The 21,419-nt window shown below is 44.6% G+C and overlaps 2 protein-coding genes across 6 annotated transcripts in view; both read right to left on the bottom strand.

Moving 5' to 3' along the window:
• LOC144889649 (tripartite motif-containing protein 14-like) overlaps nt 1–20,028 on the bottom strand; it is a 34,510-nt gene extending 14,482 nt beyond the window's left edge. Inside the window, exons 1-3 of the mRNA XM_078770679.1 lie at nt 18,124–20,028; nt 17,529–17,656; nt 2,733–2,792 (exon numbers count right to left, since the gene is read on the bottom strand). Coding sequence (XP_078626805.1) covers nt 2,733–2,792; nt 17,529–17,646 — 178 coding nt within the window. The 5' untranslated portion in view covers nt 17,647–17,656; nt 18,124–20,028. The remainder of the gene's footprint in view (nt 1–2,732; nt 2,793–17,528; nt 17,657–18,123) is intronic.
• The window catches only part of LOC137416485 (uncharacterized), a 330,130-nt gene that overhangs the window by 260,099 nt on the left and 48,612 nt on the right, over nt 1–21,419 (bottom strand). The window lies entirely within an intron of this gene.

The raw sequence follows: 21,419 nt of genomic DNA, 5'->3' as shown, positions 1-21,419 counted from the left end.
TGGGGAAGAGAGAGAGGGGGGATGGGATAGTGGGGAAGCGAGAGAGAGGATGGGATAGTGGGGAAGAGAGAGAGAGAGGGGGGATGGGATAGTGGGGAAGAGAGAGAGAGAGGGGGGATGGGATAGTGGGGAAGAGAGAGCGAGAGGGAGGCTGGGGTTGTGGGAAAGAGAGAGAGGAGGATGGGCTAGTGGGGAAGAGAGAGGTGGAGAGAGGGGGAGAGAGAGGGGGATGCAGTAGAGGGGAAGAGAGAAAGGAGGATGTGGTAGTGGGAAAGAGAGAGAGGGGGTGGGGGTAGTGGGAAAGAGAGAGAGGGGGATAGGGTAGTGGGGAGGAGAGAGGTGGAGAGAGGGGGAGAGAGAGGGGGATGCGGTAGAGGGGAAGTGAGAAAGGAGGATGGGGTAGTGGGAAAGAGAGAGAGGGGTTGGGGTCGTGGGAAAGAGAGAGAGGGGGATGGGTAGTGGGGAAGAGAGAGGTGGAGAGAGGGGGAGAAAGAGGGGGATGCAGTAGAGGGGAAGAGAGAAAGGAGGATGTGGTAGTGGGAAAGAGAGAGAGGGGGTGGGGTAGTGGGAAAGAGAGAGATGGGGATAGGGTAGTGGGGAAGAGAGAGGTGGAGAGAGGGGGAGAGAGAGGGGGATGCAGTAGAGGGGAAGAGAGAAAGGAGGATGTGGTAGTGGGAAAGAGAGAGAGGGGTTGGGGTCGTGGGAAAGAGAGAGAGGGGGATGGGGTAGTGGGGAAGAGAGAGGTGGCGAGAGGGGGAGAGAGAGGGGGATGCGGTAGAGGGGAAGAGAGAAAGGAGGATGTGGTAGTGGGAAAGAGAGAGAGGGGTGGGGTAGTGGGAAAGAGAGAGAGGGGGATAGGGTAGTGGGGAGGAGAGAGGTGGAGAGAGGGGGGGAGAGAGAGGGGGATGCAGTAGAGGGGAAGAGAGAAAGGAGGATGTGGTAGTGGGAAAGAGAGAGAGGGGTTGGGGTCGTGGGAAAGAGAGAGAGGGGGATGGGGTAGTGGGGAAGAGAGAGGGGGGATGGGGAAGTGGGAAAGAGAGAGAGGGGGATGGGGTAGTGGGAAAGAGAAAGAGGGGGGTGGGGTAGTGTGGGAGAGAGAGAGGGGATGGGATAGTGGGGAAGGGAGAGAGGGGGGATGGGGTAGTGGGGGAGAGAGAGAGGGGGGATGGGGTAGTGGGGAAGAGAGAGAGAGAGGGGGGATGGGGTATTGGGGAAAAGAGAGAGGGGGGATGGGGTAGTGGGGAAGACAAAGAGAGGGGGGTGGGGTAGTGGGGAAGAGAGAGAGGGGGGATGGGATAGTGGGGAAGAGAGAGAGGATGGGATAGTGGGGAAGAGAGAGAGAGAGGGGGGGGGGGATGGGATAGTGGGGAAGAGAGAGAGAGAGGGAGGATGGGGTTGTGGGAAAGAGAGAGAGGAGGATGGGCTAGTGGGGAAGAGAGAGGTGGATAGAGGGGGAGAGAGAGGGGGATGCAGTAGAGGGGAAGAGAGAAAGGAGGATGTGGTAGTGGGAAAGAGAGAGAGGGGGTGGGGTAGTGGGAAAGAGAGAGAGGGGGATAGGGTAGTGGGGAGGAGAGAGGTGGAGAGAGGGGGAGAGAGAAGGGGATGCGGTAGAGGGGAAGTGAGAAAGGAGGATGGGGTAGTGGGAAAGAGAGAGAGGGGTTGGGGTCGTGGGAAAGAGGGAGAGGGGGATGGGGTAGTGGGGAAGAGAGAGGTGGAGAGAGGGGGAGAGAGAGGGGGATGCAGTAGAGGGGAAGAGAGAAAGGAGGATGTGGTAGTGGGAAAGAGAGAGAGGGGGTGGGGTAGTGGGGAAGAAAGAGAGGAGGATGGGGTAGTGGGGAAGAGAGAGAGGGGATGGGGTAGTGGGGAAGAGAGAGAGAGGGGGGATGGGATAGTGGGGAAGAGAGAGAGGGAGGATGGGATCGTGGGGAAGAGAGAAAGGGGGGATGGGGTTGTGGGAAAGAGAGAGAGGAGGATGGGCTAGTGGGGAAGAGAGAGGTGGAGAGAGGGGATGCGGGGGAGAGGGGGATGCGGTGGAGGGGAAGAGAGAAAGGAGGATGGGGGTAGTGGGAAAGAGAGAGAGGGGGATGGGGTCGTGGGGAAGAGAGAGGGGGGATGGGGAAGTGGGAAAGAGAGAGAGGGGGGATGGGGTAGTGGGGAAGAGAGAGAGAGAGGGGGGATGGGATAGTGGGGAAGAGAGAGAGGGGGGATGGGGTAGTGGGGAGAGAGAGGCAGAGAGAGAGATGGGTGGAGAGAGAGGGAGGGGATGGGATATTCGGGGAGAGGGATGGGGAGAGAGAGGGGAAGAGAGAGGGAGGGGAAGAGAGAGGGAGGGGAAGAGAGAGGGAGGGGAAGAGATATAGGGAGGGGGAGAGAGAGGGAGGGGGAGAGAGAGGGAGGGAGAGAGAGAGGGAGGGGGGAGAGAGAGTGAGGGGGATGACAGAGGAGGGAGGACAGGATGGGGATTAAGAAAGGCCATTAATCAGCAAACAAGTTTGGACTATCCCCTCCTCCTGGTTGGACATCGTTCAATTAAACAAACCTTGGGTTTTGTGACACTTGGCAAGAGGGAAAATCGAGTTGGAAAATAACTAAGTGGAATAGAGTGAAGGAAAATATGAAGAGGGAAATAAAACAGAAGAAAAAGGAAAGAATGAAAAGAAGAAAATATGGAATTTTAAATTATCTAAATGGAACGAAGAAGAAGAACCCCCTCCCCGTTTCCTTTCACTTACAAAGTCTTCTCAAGTTGTTCTGATCCAGCTCAACCTTCTCCGGATGCTTCACCGGTCCTTCTGTGGAAATGATGAAAGATTAACAAATATTACAAGACTAGCCGAAACCCATGGAACATCCACGGAAGGGAGGATGTGGTGTATGGATAGAGTGTACCATTATGGATGGCATAGGGGATTTGCTTGTCCGAGTAAGAGTTGGGAAGAAAGATGAGGATGAAGAGTGCGTATATGAACAACGATCACCGACACCGGCACAAATGCATGCTCTGGATTGTCCACTCAGTGGACGGCTTGCTGTCGCCTTCGCCTGTCCAATCAGCGGACGGCTTGCTTCGCCTTCGCCCAGCACACGCCAATACGATGGCATCGTAAGATGGCGTCGTATCGGCAGTTAATCGGATGCTTTTTGGGCCCCAACGTCGGCTAATTCCGATTTTTCGAGTATGTCTGTACATGATAAACAAAGAGCGCGGTTCGTAAATCGTAAATCCATTAGTGCCGTGGGCATCGGGTCACTGGGTGCGGCGTAAAAGGGATAACAAATTCGATTCCTTACGCTATTATTATATTTACTAGCGGGGTCACCCGTGGGAATCCCACGGGCATGGATGTGTGTGACATTTCGACATATTGAGTTATATGCTGCACATTCATTTTTACAAAATGGTTACTGGCAAGTCATCAGATCCAGAAATGGTGTGAATTTAGTTATTTCACATAATATGTGACCCCTCACTCCTCTCCACCTGACACTCTCCTGTCTCCACCTGACACTCTCCTGTCTCCACCTGACACTCTCCTCTCTCCACCTAGCACTCCTCTCCTCTCCAAACCCTCACATCCCTCTCCTTTCCAATCCCTCACCTCTCCAATCCCTCACACTCCTCTCCTCTGCAATCCTTCACACGCCTCTCCAATCGCGCCTCACACTCCTCTCCAATCGCGCCTCACACTCCTCTCCAATCGTGCCTCACACTCCTCTCCAATCGTGCCTCACACTCCCCTCCAATCACTCCTCTCCAATCGTGCCTCACACTCCTCTCCAATCACGCCTCACACTCCTCTCCAATCGTGCCTCACACTCCTCTCCAATCACGCCTCACACTCCTCTCCAATCGTTCCTCACACTCCCCTCCAATCACTCCTCTCCAATCGTGCCTCACACTCCTCTCCAATCACGCCTCACACTCCTCTCCAATCGTGCCTCACACTCCTCTCCAATCGCGCCTCACACTCCTCTCCAATCGCGCCTCACTCGCCTCTCCAATCGGCTTTCCCCGTCTCGTTTCTCTCCTTTTTCTCCCGTCTCGTTCTTTTTCTTGCTCCAAATCGGCCCGTCGGAATCGGAAATCGGCCCGTCTTGCTTTTGTGCTTGTGCGTAAATAAATTGTGTTCATGACACCATTTCTGGTGTTGGGCTAGCGGCTAGGGTGCCGGCTTAGGATCCTGGGTTCGAATCTCGGTCGATCGCCGAATTAATGCCAGGGGGGTTGACTCAGCCTGTCATCCTTCCGAGGTCGGCTAATTGAGTACCAGTTCACTGGTAATTCCCTGTTTGTCGTTGAAGGCGGCAAAAAGGGTTGGCGTCAGGAAGGGCATCCGGCCGTAAAACATTGCTTCAAAAAGGGGACAAAAAAACAACAACTACCACGGTCCCCGAAAAGGCCAACCCCCGCTTTGCGGGGAAAAATGGCCTCTAAACGGTGGTTTTTACACCATTTCTGGATCTGATGACTTGCCAGTAACCATTTTGTAAAAATGAATGTGCAGCATCTAACTCAATATGTCGAAATGTCACACACATCCATGCCCGTGGGATTCCCACGGGTGACCCCGCAAGTTTGCATTGACGTTCGTCGATGGACTCGTTCGCCCGTCTCATTCGTTTTCTTGCTGCATCCTGTTCAAGTCTGCGTTCTTCATCGATCGTCTCATTCATTTTGGAAATAGAAGTTTCCACGCAGCGCATGAATTGTCACGATCCTCAAGAGGAATTTGTCTCGTAATCATCAAATGATAAATGGCAAGTAAATTATATTGTGGAAAATTAAAGATTTCAAATAAACCTATTTAAAGTGTATTCGCACATAACTAATTTTAAAAAACGAAGAAATATCTCTCGGTAATTTCCTGAAACATATTTTACTTCCGGCTAATAATGTTGAATTAAATAAAAACGAAGAAATATATGTCGGCATCATTGTTGACGTTTTTGTGACGACTGTCATCAAACGAAAAAGTAATATATCTTAACGGAAAAGCAAAAGCGAATTTTTAATATATATCGACACGTTGCCGTCGGTGTCATGTTGGGCGGTGTATGATACACCATGACGCGATTTTTAAAAATATATCTCTGCATTTTCCCGCGTGTGTGGAATGTTCTCAATTATTGCTGACACCGAGTCCAAAACCATCGATAAAAATGAAATCATATGGTGAGTTAGATTGGAGATAAAGGCGTGAGAGAGACTCAATGGCCTTGAAGTTGAAGTTACAGGCGTTTGAGAATTCATTTCGTTCTATAAACGGCAACTTTCATTGGATTTCCTTCCCGTTTTTTTTCAACCGAGTCGAAAACTATGTTAGCGACTGTGAAAAATGAAATGATATATCGAATTTTTAATATGTATCGACACGTTGCCGTCGGTGTCATGTTAGGCGGTGTATGATACACCATGACGCGATTTTTAAAAATATATCTGCATTTTCCCGCGTGTGTGGAATGTTCTCAATTATTGCTGACACCGACTCTAAAACCATCGATAAAAATGAAATCATATGGTGAGTTAGATTGGAGATAAAGGCGTGAGAGAGACTCAATGGCCTTGAAGTTACAGGCATTTGAGAATTCATTTCGTTCTATAAACGGCAACTTTCATCGGATTTTCTTCTCGTTTTTTTTCAACCGAGTCTAAAACTATGTTAGCGACTGTGAAAAATGAAATGATATATCGAATTTAAAATAGATATCGACACATTGCCGTCGGTGTCATGTTGGGCGGTGTATGATACACCATGACGCGATTTTAAAAAATATATCTCTGCATATTCCCGCGTGTGTGGAATGTTTGTGGAAAATTAAAGATTTCAAATAAACCTATTTAAAGTGTATGCGCACATAACTAATAAAAAAAACGAAGAAATATCTCTCGGTAATTTCCTGAAACATATTTTACTTCCGGCTAATATGTTGAATGAAATAAAAACGAAGAAATATATGTCGGCATCATTGTTGACGTTTTTGTGACGACTATCATCAAACGAAATAGTAATATATCATAACGGAAAAGCAAAAGCGAATTTTTAATATATATCGACACATTGCCGGCGGTGTCATGTTGGGCGGTGTATGATACACATTACACCATGACGCGATTTTAAAAAATATATCTCTGCATTTTCCCGCGTGTGTGGATTGTTCTCAATTATTGCTGACACCGAGTCTAAAAGTAAAACCATCGATAAAAATGAAATCATATGGTGAGTTAGATTGGAGATAAAGGCGTGAGAGAGACTCAATGGCCTTGAAGTTACAGGCCTTTGAGAATTCATTTCGTTCTATAAACGGCAACTTTCATCGGATTTTCTTCCCGTTTTTTTTCAACCGAGTCTAAAACTATGTTAGCGACTGTGAAAAATGAAATGATTTATCGAATTTGATTTGAAATAAAACTGGGGGAGAGCAAGACACCACGGGCCTACAAAACAGGACTCAAAGCTATGCGAGTTAATAAAATGGTGGATATTTGTTTATAGCCACTCCCAGAATGGGTGGAGCTATGGGTGGAGCTACTCTGCAAACCGAGTAAGCCACACCCCGGACAGACACCCAACAGATAGACAGACAGACAGACAGAATCATCTACGGCTATTATAATATAGATATAGATATAGATATAGATAGATTATTAATAAAGGCCTCAAGACCTATTCAACTTGAATTAAAAAACGCGACATTTCGGCTATTCAAGAACACATTTGTAACCTGTCAATCAAAAAGGAAAACGTTTTGTTGATCGTCTTCTCAACAAAACGTGTCGACAAAACCAAAGGAATATTCAGGATTTTCACAAAATCACGACAACTTGAAAGATACGCCAAAAACCTGAGGTGAATTCCGGTGATGCAGTCATCTTCTTCCTCTGCGCCTCATTTTCTTCATGTGAAAATGAATCGATTTAAAATTCTGTAGAACTCTGTCGTTTATGTTTTATTTTATTTTATTACATTCACGTAGTTTCACATTCTTTACTTCGTGGAGCTTCAATCTTTTGTGGTTTAAAAAAAATAAAATAAAGATGGATTCTTCTTCATCACATCGCATCGCATTCTCTTCCTGTGAAACTGTTTCATAGAACTGTGTCGTTTATGTATATTTTTATTTTATTACATTCACGTAGTTTCACATTCTTGACTTCGTGGAGCTTCAATCTTTTGTGGTTTAAAAAAATAAAATAAAGATGGATTATTCTTCATCACATCGCATCGCATTCTCTGCCTGTGAAACTGTTTCATAGAACTGTGTCGTTTATGTATATTTTTATTTTATTACATTCACGTAGTTTCACATTCTTGACTTCGTGGAGCTTCAATCTTTTGTGGTTAAAAAAAATAAAATAAAGATGGATTCTTCTTCATCGCATCGCATTCTCTTCCTGTGAAACTGTTTCTCCATTTAACGTTTCCAAAATCAAAACTTCAAAAACTTCTTCACTTCGATTCGAAAAAACTTCAAACTTCAAAAAACGCTTCTAAAACGTCACTCCATTTAACTTTATTAAAATGACGATAAAGACGTTTCCTTATATATCCTAATTTAAAATGTTCAAGGGAATAAAAGACCATTTGGTTCACACCACTCGACTGTCCAATCAGCGGACGGCTCGCATCGCCTTCGCTCAGCAGACGCCAATACGATGGCGTCGTAAGATGGCGTCGTATCGGCCGTTAATCGGATGCTTTTTGGGCCCCAAAGTCGACTAATTCAGATTTTTCGAGTATGACCGTAAGTGATAAACAAAGGGCACGGTTCGTAGATAGTAAATCCATTAGTGCCATGGGCATCGGGTCACTGGGTGTGGCGTAAAAGGGATAACAAAGTCGAGTCCTTACGGTATTATTATATAGATGTGAAATTATATTGTTTTTATGTTCATGAAGATTTTTTAAATCTTTCAACCAAAAATCTAAATATAACAAACATGGCGGAAGACATGGAACTTCCATTTTGTATTAAATAAAATATAATTTTCATCGATTCATGAAGGAAAATTCACAACATTAGTCAGGTTCACCATGTCAATAAATTATATTTCGTTCAAAATCATGGTAGATTAGCAAACCTGTACATTTTTGGAAAGGTTATAGCATAAGGAATCCGAAAATCAATGTTGGTATTTGCACAGACACCTGCATGGCCGCCATTTTGGATTTTGAAAATGGCCGCCATAAAATACATATTTTGCGCGATCTCGGCTTCTAGTCAACCTAGAGACTTAATTAAATATGCTAATCCTATGTTTTCTGGGTCAAGGAATCCAATAAATGCCTCAAAATAGTGCTCAGGATTATAGAAAAGCAACAAACAAAGGTAATTGAAAACCATTGTCTTTATATTTGTGATATAACTGTATTACATAATACATGATATTGCAAGTCCTTTGAAGTTATAGGTTGTTATAGGAAGTTATAGGTATTATCAGATTGAACTATAAGTCCTATACACAGGATCTACGAGGTCTATACCGTTCAGGAATATGCTTTTACAGATCTTCATCACTGTCCTGAGTGTCATTTTCGTAAAGGTGTCTACGCAAATGTAAACATTAATTTTTGGATTCCTCATGCTCTGAGTATTCCAAAAATGTATAGTTTTGCCAATCTACCAAAATTTTCAACGAAAAAACAGAGTGAACATGACTACATTGTTCTTACACTTCACTGTGCAGAATTCATTTTAACAACTTTTACACAAAGATTCTCCACTTTTACAAACTTTTACAATTACAGTTCATGAGAAGAATAAAACGGTGAATGAATGATCAGTAACATCGACTTGGATGTTAGGTTTTGCACAAACACCAAGTTCATGTCCTGATTCTTCACAATCTCAACGAATGACCTCATTCACCTGTAAAATGTTTGTTTTCTGCACAAAATAAGATTTCCCTCCCTCACGGGCCGATCCCCCGACAATCCCGGATTAGAACTTTGTGGCTTTCATGTTATGAATTTTATAACTTATGAAAAATGATTTAAATTCTGATAGTCTTGTATTTCTGGTCCACAATGTTTCTTTATCATAACAAAATTAACTAGAACGGCACCTGGTAGAGCACATACCTCCACCAGGCTGCACAGTTTATGTTTTGTATCCACTGAAAGACCGGATCTGGATCCAGACCTGAACCAAAGTCGAATCAGCTTGTTATTGTCACCCAACCAACTCATTCACCAAGTTTTTGAAATATCGTGTTACGCAGTAAATCGTTTTCGAGACGTCCAGTGAGGCCTGGCAGTGCGCGAACAAGGCGGACTGAGGCCTACTTCTCGCCAACGCACCGGAAGAGCCGACGAACCCCGACTGGTTGAGCTAAGCCAGCACACACACACACACACACACACACACACACACACACACACACACACACACACACACACACACACACACACACACCTGTTATTTTTATTTATCTGTCCTGTGTCTGTGTTTAAGTCTGGTGTGGGGACGTCCCAATTTAGGACATTATCGATTATCCGCGTTTTATTTTGTATTCCTGGCATTCCGTAGTAAATAAATCCTTATATGATTTTCACTGTATATTCTAAATCCGTTTTCGTGTGAGTTCATTTCCTGCAGGCTTTGAAGAAGACTGCCCGGCGAGATCACGTCAGGTAAAAGGCTTCGTCCTCTTGTTCTTCGTTCTTCCCCCACCCCACTGACGCAAAAACAGTGAAATCCGCATTTGGGCATCGGCTTTAGAGTTAAAGTTGGCTTTGGCTATCCGTGATTTCCCCGGTATTAACCAAGAGGGAGTCACACAACAATATTTTACTTCCTCATTCACGTCATCACCGATTTTTGTCCCCCGTCGCAACGCGAAGCGAAAGGGGGACTATGGTTTTCCCCTCCGTCCGTGCGTGCGTGCGGGCTGGCGTGCGAACGTGCGTGCGTGCGTGCATGCGTAAGCGAAGGACCGAATTCTAATTTGGTGTGTGGGTGCAACCCACGTCAAAATCCAAGATGGCCGCCGCCATGTATGTCTGACGCCATGTATGTCTGAACCTTGTGAGCGGAATATCTTGAAAAATAAGCGAAGTACCAACTTCTAATCTGGTGTGTGGGTGTATCTAGGCATAAAGAAGAACGCTATTGCAAATTGGGTCGCCACGTCAAAATCCAAGATGGCCACCACCATATATATGTCAACATTGTGAGCGAAATATCTTGAAAAATAAACGAACTACTAACTTCTAATCTGGTGTTTCGGTGTACCTCGGGATACGGAAGAAGGCTATTGAAAATTTCGTCGCCACGTCAAAATCCAAGATGGCCACCGCCATATACATGTCTGAACCTCGTGAGCAAAATATCTTGAAAAATAAACGAACTACTAACTTCTAATCTGGTGTGTGAGTGTATCTACGCATAAGGAAGAATGCTATTGAAAATTGGGTCGCCACGTCAAAATCCTAGATGGCCGCCTCCATGTATGTCTGAACCTTGTGAGTGGAATATCTTGAAAAATAAGCGAAGTTCCAACTTCTAATCTGGTGTGTGGGTGTATCGACGCCTATGGGAGAACGCTATTGAAAATTGGGTCGCCACGTCAAAATCCAAGATGGCCGCCTTGCGTCTTCCACTTTGTCAACTCACGTCACTTCAACGACGGGAGGCCGAGGCGTAACGCTTGTTCCAATCATAATACTTTGATTTCCTGAATCCATGCTGGAATTCCAACCGAAAGAAAAGGATTTAATTAAAAGGAGATTATAGGTGGGCCAAAGAGCAAAAGCAAATCAAAATGGCCTCCAAATCAAGCTACAGGCAGTATATCCTCCATCACTAAAAGTCATAACTTGAAAAACTTCAGAGTTCATAGAACATGACACTCCATGTAGTGTTCAAGTCTTTACTTCAATTTTAATAGTACTAGGGCATTGCCCGTACGTGGGTGCCCGTTCCTTGCCAAAAAAAAAAAAAAACGCTACCCGTACGCTCTACCCCGCCCGTACGCCCGTAAACAAAAAAAACAACGCTCTTCGCTTCCGCCCTTCGCTCTGACTGAATTGGGAGAAATAATGCGCATATGAAATCGAGAAATTATTATTTTCTCCGGAAGAAATCGAATTACGAACCGTACCGTAATGGCGGTCAGCTCGTAACGCGCTCACCTCCGCTCGTTCTCACATCGGCCACGCCTACGCAACAAAGCGTTCTGTGATTGGCTGCCGGAAGTGAAGTCTTCACTGTCCGGAAGTTCGCAAATCGTCGCAGTTACGATGAATCGTTTTAATTTAATCGCAGTTTGAATTCGTTTTAAAACATAGTTTAACGGCAACATAGTTTTCCAACGTGAAATAAATGAATACGCTGTCAAATGTGCCGTCCGAGGTAGAGTCTGATCGCCACGTTCGGCACACGTGATAGCTCGCTGCTCTCTGATTGGTTGAAGCGTTTTTTGGACATAGCTCGGTAAGTACTTGTCCGATTAATTTAAAACCTTGAAAAGGCACATCCTCGGGTCCCCAGCAATATACCTGGCAAGTTTAAAGTATATCGGACCCGTGGTTGTCGAGAAACAGCGGTCACAGACAAACAAACACACAGACACACAGACACACAGAGATTGCTGGAATTATAGATAGATAACAATTTAAGATCATTTTAAAAATCTGGAAGTTTAGCATGACTACACTGAACTAACAACACTACACTGTACTAACATGACTACACTGTAATACGACTATGATGAATCACAGTTGAGGAGATGTTGGCTTTATTGATCACCATAGAACACAGCGTCAATTGGCATCTAACAGAAGCATATCGGTGGCCTCTTCTTCACCCTCTGACATGACACTCCTTCTCATAATAATCATGATAATCATCAGCGATATTGATTTTTGTACGGCTGATGACCCCATGATGATCATTTCCATTGATGGGTTTCACAAACTACACTTGAGTCCCCCTGTGCTGTCTTTCCCTCGCGGTCCCCCTGTGCTGTCTTTCCCTTGCGGTCCCCCTGTACTGTCTTTCCCTCACGGTTCCCCTGTACTGTCTTTCCCTCGTGGTCCCCCTGTACTGTCTTTCCCTCATGGTCCCCCTGTGCTGTCTTTCCCTCGTGGTCCTGTTACGTGGTCCTCCCAGTGAATACCTGGTCTCGGTGACCCCCGGACCGTGAGAGGAAATCCGCCAGAAAGATCTATGATTTATACGCTTTCGTAACGCAATCAATATGAATTCCAGTCAATAAGAAACCCCACACCAAGGATCCGGTGTAATTAATAATATATTCCCCAATCCATCAACAACCATCAACAATCAATCACCAATATTATTAAGATGGCCATCTTATATATGTCCCCCATTTCCCCACTCACGACCCCTCAATGGTCACTGTCCCTCACAATGTCTCTGGGCCCCTCCAGACCAAGGTGAAGGTCGGCTTCTCCGCACACGGGTGGTTGAACGAACCCCGGGCTGACGTGCTCCAAATGTGCACGTCGCGTACCGGGGACAGCGGCTGCAGCGCACACCTCCTTGCAAAAGCAAAGGGGGCAAAACCAAGCGCGGCTCGCAAAGTGCGCGAGGCCCAAGGTGCGACCCGTACACGTCCTTGTAGACGTTGAGGCGAACTGTGCCGGACGCTTGGTTCCGTGCACGAACCCACGGCAACGTGACGTGTAACCGGTAATTACCCCGCACAGGTAACTCCTCTCGCCAGACGGGCTTTCAAACGCAGCGTTCCCCACGCTGCTCAATATCGACACCGCTCACGTCGGAGCTGGGTGAGGAAGAGGAAGATCGCCGCTTCTCCCGGACCTCGTGTCTTTTCTTCTTCCGTTTCCAGTCTCCTTTTCCCCAGAAGGGCTCCTGACCCTTTAATCACAACAATCTTTAATCGACTAAACATTAATAAGCAATGACCTGAATAGTAATTCACATAAATTCACATAAATCCGTAACACTTCCCCCCTTCAAGAAAGAAAGTTTGAACCCAGCGAAAACTTTCTTTGCCGGCCAACTTTGGCAAACAAACCAGATAACTCACCCCCCCCCCCCCCCAAATCATCCGTTCCCCCCGGGCACAATTATCACTTAAAAATAAAGCAACAAAATTTCACAAAACCCCTAGATTAATTCACTCTGGACCAAGCGTCAACCACTTCTAGTTTCTCTTGAATGACGGTTCAGAGGTGGTCACCAAAGCCCCAAAGTTAAACCTCTCGATAGCACTTTTTCAGGAGGCCCAGCTGAGTATTCCCTACATGGACGCCTTAAGGAATGTGGAGTTCACGGTTAGTCTGGGGAGGAAAGTTCATTACATGGACGCCTCTAAGAACGTAGAGTTCACAGTTAGTCCGTGCAAGAAAGTTCACTACCTGGACGCCTTTAAGAATGTGGCATTCACGGTTAGTCCGTGTGGGAGCCCCGACTCGGTGGCTCCACCGTATATAGTGCTTCAACTTCTCCAGACTCCTAACAGTTACGGTGGGACCCCTTGTCCCAGCCGTTACCTGACTGGTGGTCTCCTTCTCGGCCAGTGCTCTGACATTCATTCTTTCGGGAAGTTTATAATTGCAGACTTGGCATTTAATATGGAATTTTTTTTTTCTTGACTTGGGTTTACTTTCTGAACTCAGTATATCAATCTGGTGAGTTTCTTTTACACTTCGGTGATTTCTTTGTGAAAAGAACCATGTCACTGATTGTGACGCAGCAAGAATAGTCAGGGCCCTTAGGGATATTTTGGTTCAAATTCTTCCAAAAGCATCAAATTTGGCACAGATGTTGCCCATGCCATACTCTTTCGATTTTTGACGGGCGCCAAGGGCGGTATGATCCGTGGACCATACCGGTCCATCCCGCCATGTCACCTGACCTATGATGTCATAATTAGGATATGCATCCAATCACATGGCGTACTATAAGTGGTCAAAGTTCAAAATGAATTGTTCGAAAAATGAAGGCAGGGAACCATTTTTAAGGTTTTCATAAAATCCAATATGGCCACCAGGTCACATGACCTATGACGTCATATTTATGACATGTATACAATCATGTCTACATGAACCCGGATCATGATCGCACAAAAATTAAACACAAGGATATGGCATACAGTTCATAAAACATCAAAATCCGTACCTTTGTAATTAGACTGATGAACTGCATATGCCTGAAAATTAGGAAATAGACATGTAAATATTTCCTCTAATTGTCAAAAATAAGGTCAGAGTTCGATTACCCAACCCAGAAACATAAAATGGTGAACCTCACGTAAATCTTGACAAAAAACTCAAAAACCGACATGTTTGACCCAAAAATGACCTTTAAGATGACCTTGAGGGTTGACCTTGACCTCGAATCATCAAAATAACATCATAATTGGAATCCTCGACCTCGATAACCCCTGAAAAGTGGTATCACATACATGATTCCATCCCTTTTGGTTATTTAACCGATTTTCCTCTAATCCAGGTGGTGGCCATTTAGTATTTTGCCAATATGGGGCCCCCGGGGGGGGGGGGCGTCCGTCTTGGCGCCCGTAAAAAATCGAAAGAGTATGGCATGGGCAACATCTGGGCCAAATTTGGTGCTTTTGGAAGAATTTGAACCAAACGGCCCCAAAATATCCCTAAGGGCCCTGACTAGAAGTCAATAACAGGATTATATCACAGGTGGCGTGACAAAATGTACGGACAAGTACATTTGACGATTGGCTTCACAATCGGGTATATAAGGGTTGTTGCGTTCTGTATTAGTGGAAAACAACTGCTGCACATCTACAAAAGTTATTGCCGCTTCCTTTGGAGATGGTCCGTCAACTCGAAAATGCTGTTTGTCATGGAGTGGTGGCTTTACGAAATTCCAGCATGAAACAGCGTGCTATTGCTCAGCAGTATGGCATCACTCAAGGTCAGGTGTCAAAGATCCTGAAACGAAATGCTCAGAGGGGTGTCCCTACTCCAACATCGAGGCCAGGACGTCCCCGCAGAACCACAATGAGGGATGATCGCCAGCTGCTCCGGTTAGTCCGCAATGGCCGTACCAAGTCAGCTAATCGACTTAGGGATGAGTGGCAGCAACTGACAAATATGCCTGTATCCAGAAGGCGAGTCAACCAACGACTGGTTCAAGCAGGCTATCGTGCCAGGCGTCCCCTGAGAAAGCCACGCCTGACCAGACAACACCGCCAGCGCTGATTGCAGTGAGCCAGAGAGCACCGTCAATGGCAGCCAGGACACTGGATTCACGTGATCTTCAGTGACGAGTCTAGATTTCTGGTCTATCGTCAAGATAGCCATGTCTGAGTGTGCAGCCAAGTGCATGAAGCCTACAACGAAGATTGTATAGTGCCAAGAATCCAAACTGGAGGTGGTGGGGTGACCGTTTGGGCTGCTTTTCATGCAGGGGGCAAAACTGACCTTGTTGTTCTGAATGAAAACCTGAACAATTTCAAGTACATGGTCATTCTGGAAGAAACATTGCTTCCATTTGCTCGTGCAGCCTTTTGAGGAAACTTTGTCTTCCAAGATGACAATCCTCGGCCTCATCGTGCTCGCATGATCCAACACTTTCTTGCTGACCGTGGTGTAGAGCATATGGAGTGGAAGGGCATGTCCCCGGATATGAATCCGATAGAGAACTTGTGGGCAGAATTAACGTGTCAAATCGACAACTTGGACCAGCAGCCTGCCTCTGTGCGTGAATTGCAGCAGGCTATTGACACTGCATGGCAAGCGATTCCTGTCCAAACCTTGGCAAATCTCGAGAACAGCATGCCTCAACGTTTACATGCTCTCCTGAATGCTCGTGGGGGTTACACGAAGTACTGAAATGTAGTTTTACGGTCCGTAATTCCAGTCGTAATTTAACTTTTGTTTTTGTGAAAAAAAAATTTGGCTAATGTGCAAAATAGAGATATTTCTGGAAAAGGTACAGAAGTTTAACACAGTACTGTCCGTGAATTGAGTTCGATATCAGTTTACATCACTTCCAAGGATCAATTTATTTGTTTCGAAATGTCAAATGTGGTTTTCATTTCTTTTAAAGGTCACATTAACAAAATCTAGAATAATTTCAACATAATTCCAATGAACTTTTAGTTCCAAGTCATCTTGAAAAGTAAGTTCACCCCCACAAAAAAAAATTCCATATTAAATGCCAAGTCTTTAATTCAACTTGAATAAAGGGTTAAAGGTTTATATATAAATTGATTCAGGGTTTTACCGCCGTTTTCCCCAGTGTCTATTACATCACCCCATCTAACACGTTACATTAGTTCTTCATGCCTGTTGTTTATGTGATTTGTAACCCATTTCCTCCATTATTGATCCCTCTGCTCTCTTCGATCTCTGACCATGTCTAATATATCGAGCATGAATCCCTTCTTCCAGTAACTCCTTCTAATCAAACTCCCAAAATCTCGACTTAACACAAATATCTGATATTTTATCCGATTTGTGGAACTGCTTTCTGGAGACGATTCAATCCAAATTTTCCTTCCAGTAACTGTAAATTAACCATTACTACCTGTAAATATTTCTGCCCTTGTGAACCCTACCTCTCTCAAGCCCCGTGGTTTCAGATATTTCCTCCCCTCCCATCTTTAGTTTTCTCCTGTTCGTTGGTTAACTTGCTTGTTGAATCTACCTGTTGTGTTCACCTGTTTACCCCCACTGAAACCATGTTTGCATTTTGTCCTCTGTAACCTCACTCATCCTGAGAAAAATATTATCATTTGTTCCTTTTCTATAATTTTTAAAGGTGGATGGAGGTTATGTTTTCACCGCTGTCTGTCTGTCTGTCTGTCCGTTTTTAAACAAAATATCTCAATAAAGTTGTGGACGGATTCGGACGAAATTTGGCAGAGATGTATCGTATGTGACAGCGACGAAATGATTACATTTTGGGGAAGATCCGGATTCGGATCCGGCTGGTAGAATTTATTAAGTGATTCTTCACCATTGGGAGATAGGACCAAAAACGACACACAGCAAGATATCTCAAAAAGTTGTGGACGGATTTGGACGAAAATTGGTGGACTGGTTGGGTGTCTGACAAGGACAAACATATTCGATGTTGGTGAAGATCTGAATCTGAATTCGGATATGAGAATTATTTAATTTTTCAGTGATTCTTCACCATTGAGTGATGGGGCTAAATTCAGCATATAGCAGGATATCTCAGAACGTTATAGACGGATTTGGACGAAACTTGTTGGACAGGTTATGTGTGAGAGAAGAAAGAATCGATTCAATTCCGGTGAAGATCTGGATCCGGATTCAGCTCGTCGAATTTTTAAAGTGATGCTTCACCATTGGGAGATACGATATATAGCAGGATATCTCAAAATTTGTGGATGGATGATTTTGATTAAATGCGATTCTGTATTGTGATTTTCTGTTATACTCTGGGATGCAAAACTTAAACTGTTCACCTGGCAGAGGCATTCCTCTCCAATGAGTGCCGTTCTTGTCTCTTCCTGTTTCCCTTCCATATTTGTGCCACGTTTTGTGTTCCCTTATTATTTTCTTTATAAATGTCCAGTTTGTGTCACTCACTCTGTATCTTCTCCAGGAAGTTGTTATTGAGCGTGATGAGCCCATCCAAATTCTTCTCCTCCTTCGAGAAGTCCAGAACTGGGAGCGGTGTCCTCTTCACGGATGTAAAGTCTGACATGGTCTCGAGCCTTGGAATAAAAAGGAATAACATCAGTTTTAGAAATTATTCGAGAGAATATTGTTGGAATAATACATTTTTACATATCAAAACAAGTTATCTGCAAAAGAGTTGTAAATAATTAAAAATAGAAAATAGATCGAGTGAATCTTTATATTGATTTGTATTTTTATTCAGAAGTGCAGATTCTGCAAGAGACAAATCGAGTATAAATTAAACAGGGAGAAAGCAAACGATGAACAGCATGGAAATAGTGTGTCGGTGAGGGTTGGAGAGATTGAGGTGTGCTTTGGGGAAAGAATAAATCAATGATGAATGACATGATTGAAAGATGAGATGAAGACCACAAGGCAAGGAACGCAACAGACATGGTGAGTCAGTTGGTCCTGGACTCAGCTTCATGACAGGAGATGGACAGAAGAAAGGAAAAGTTCAGAAGCGATGGGATAAAAAACCGTCTGTCTGCAGAGACAAGACCTGGGTGAGAATAATCCAACGATGTGTTTGTGGTGGGACGTGGGACAACACCATTCTCAGAAGTCATGTTTATTAATGTTGACCTGTTAGTGTTTCCATCTCAGCTCTTCGGACAAGCTGCACAGAATCCAGGTTCACATGTTATAAACTATGTCTTTGTCCATCAATCTCTTTGTAATTAATGAAACCAGGATCAAATGTTATACACCATGTCTTTGTCCATTGTCCATCAATTTCTGTGTAATTTATGTTGATGTACACAATCTACTAAAGCATTTGCCCATTTGTCCTGTTAGACAGTGTATCGTGTTCTGTGCATGGACAACACTTGCATACATATGATTCCATATGGAAGAAATTGTTTATTTTCTCTGAATCTGTCACGTTTGTTGGGTGAGATGTTAATTGTGAAAGTTGATGAGAGTTGAAAGATAACAAGCATTCTTGGGGGAAAATGTCAGGAGCATAGAAAAGGCCCCTCTATATGGTATGTGCCATGTGGTAAACTTTCGAAAAGAAGGGACATTCAAAAAAAATATCGTGTGCATGCTGGACTACCCTTGTGTTCTCAGGAGGAACCAAGTAATGCTCTATAAAAGTTCATATAAAGGGGTGCCTGACATCTGGCAAATAAAATACATTAACTTCTTCATGCAGCTGTATCAATCAAATTGGCGCTGCATTATATGTCAAGATACATATTATATATCAATATTCACATTACTTTGAATTTTCCCGAGCAACGCCAGGTACTTCAGCTTGCGTTTTATATTTTGAACACGAGAACACAAATCCCCTTGTTGGCGCTTCCAAAAACTTCAAGTTTGGCAGTATTTGGAGAAACGCAAATTTCCTCTATATTGACCGATCAAATTTGCCGCTCACGCTTTCAGCATTGAAAAATATTGGGATTCAGACAAATATGGATTGTGCTCAGAAACGCAAACCAAGAGTTGAAAAGACCCTTCCATGTCCTTTTTCTCAAGACAGTGTGAGGTAAGGTGTTCCATTAATTCTCTTTTGAAATAATTTGGAAGGAAATGAGGAATAATTAGAAAGAGCAGTTGAAGAAAGTGAGCAGAGATCATGGATGGACATGGAGAGAAGAAGGTGAGCAGAGATCATGGAGAGAAGAAGGTGAGCAGAGATCATGGATGGACATGGAGAGAAAAAGGTGAGCAGAGATCATGGATGGACATGGAGAGAAGAAGGTGAGCAGAGATCATGGATGGACATGGAGAGAAGAAGGTGAGCAGAGATCACGGATGGACATGGAGAGAAGAAGGTGAGCAGAGATCATGGAGAGAAGAAGGTGAGCAGAGATCATGGATGGACATGGAGAGAAAAAGGTGAGCAGAGATCACAGATGGACATGGAGATAAGGAGCAATAAGACCAGGTGGAACACGAGAAATTAGCAGAACAGAATATTCATGGATGTTGGAGACTTCGACTATTTCAATGAACACAATAGATCTCAACAACTTAGAAATGAATAGTGATGAGGTCATTCTGAAGTGATGAGGATGAGAGAGAACGAAGAGAAGTTGAGAAGGGATTGAACTAAACAAGCTAAACTTAAATGAGAATCAAAGGGGATTAAAGTAAACTTATTAAAGTTTTTGTCCAATTAATAAACCAAATTAACTTCAGAATGACCTCCTCCCTTAGTCAGCCCAAAACTGTTAATTTCTCGATCAGAAATAGGGAAGGAAATCAGGCGAGGAAAAGAATCAAGTTCATGAGGAAATACTGAAGAACGCGAATAAGAAACATCTTGTTCACCTCGTGTGTCCTTCCCTCACCCCATCCTTTCCCTACCCCTCATCCTTTCCCTACCCCTTCATCCTTTCCCTACCCCTCATCCTTTCCCTAACTCTCATTCTTTCCCTCACCCCATTCTTTCCCTACCCCTCATCCTTTCCCCACCCCTCATTCTTTCCCTCATCCTCATTCTTTCCCTCATCCTCATTCTTTCCCTCATCCTCATCCTTTCCCTACCCCTCATCCTTTCCCTAACCCTCATTCTTTCCCCACCCCTCATTCTTTCCCTCATCCTCATTCTTTACCTCATCCTCATTCTTTCCCTCATCCTCATTCTTTCCCTCATCCTCATTCTTTCCCTCACCCCATCCTTTCCCTACCCCTCATCCTTTCCCTACCCCTCATCCTTTCCCTAACCCTCATTCTTTCCCTCACCCCATCCTTTCCCTACCCCTCATCCTTTCCCTACCCCTCATCCTTTCCCTACCCCTCATCCTTTCCCTAACCCTCATCCTTTCCCTACCCCTCATCCTTTCCCTAACCCTCATTCTTTCCCTCACCCTATTCTTTCCCTACCCCTCATCCTTTCCCTACCTCTCATCCTTTCCCTAACCCTCATTCTTTCCCTAACCCTCATTCTTTCCCTAACCCTCATCCTTTCCCTAACCCTCATTCTTTCCCTCACCCCATCCTTTCCCCAACCCTCATTCTTTCCCCAACCCTCATTCTTTTCCTCATCCTCATTCTTTCCCACACCCTCAATCTTTCCCTATCCCTTATCCTTTCCCGAACCCTCATTCTTTGCCTCACCCCCATTCTTTCCCTACCCCTCATCCTTTCCCTACCCGTCATCCTTTCCCTATCACTCATCCTTTCCCAAACCTCATTCTTTCCCTAACCCTCATTCTTTCCCTAACCCTCATTCTTTCCCTAACCCTCATTCTTTCCCACACCCTCGATCTTTCCCAATCCCTTATCCTTTCCCTCACCCTCAATCGTTCCCTCACCCCCATTCTTTCCCTACCCCTCATCCTTTCCCTATGCCTCATCCTTTCCCTAACCCTTATCCTTTCCCTAATCCTCATTCTTTCCCTAAACCTCATTCTTTCCCTAACCCTCATTCTTTCCCTCATCCTCATCCTTTCCCTAACCCTCATCCTTTCCCTATCCCTCATTCTTTCCCTCATCCTCATCCTTTCCCTAACCCTCCTTCTTTCCCGAACCCTCAATCTTTCCCTCACCCTCAATCCTTCCCTCACCCTCAATCTTTCCCTCACCCTCAATCTTTCCCTCACCCTCATTCTTCCCCTCATCCTCATCCTTTCCCTTGCAGTCATTCTTTCCCTCATCCTCATCCTTTCCCTAACCTTCAATTCTTTCACTCTTCTCATTTCTCAAAGTCTCCCTCGATTTTGTCTTGCTTTATCATTTATTAAATATCTTCAAATGTTTAAAATATGACAGGGTCAAAAACATCAGGATGTGCTGATAACGTGTTGGACACCAATGCACTCACATTTTTAGCAGGTCCTT

Source organism: Myxine glutinosa, chromosome 1 (assembly GCF_964187855.1).
Source record: "Myxine glutinosa chromosome 1, kmMyxGlut1.1, whole genome shotgun sequence".
NCBI lineage: Eukaryota > Metazoa > Chordata > Myxini > Myxiniformes > Myxinidae > Myxine > Myxine glutinosa.
Note: the sequence above shows the minus strand (reverse complement) of the source record. Positions and strands in the feature narration are given on the sequence as shown.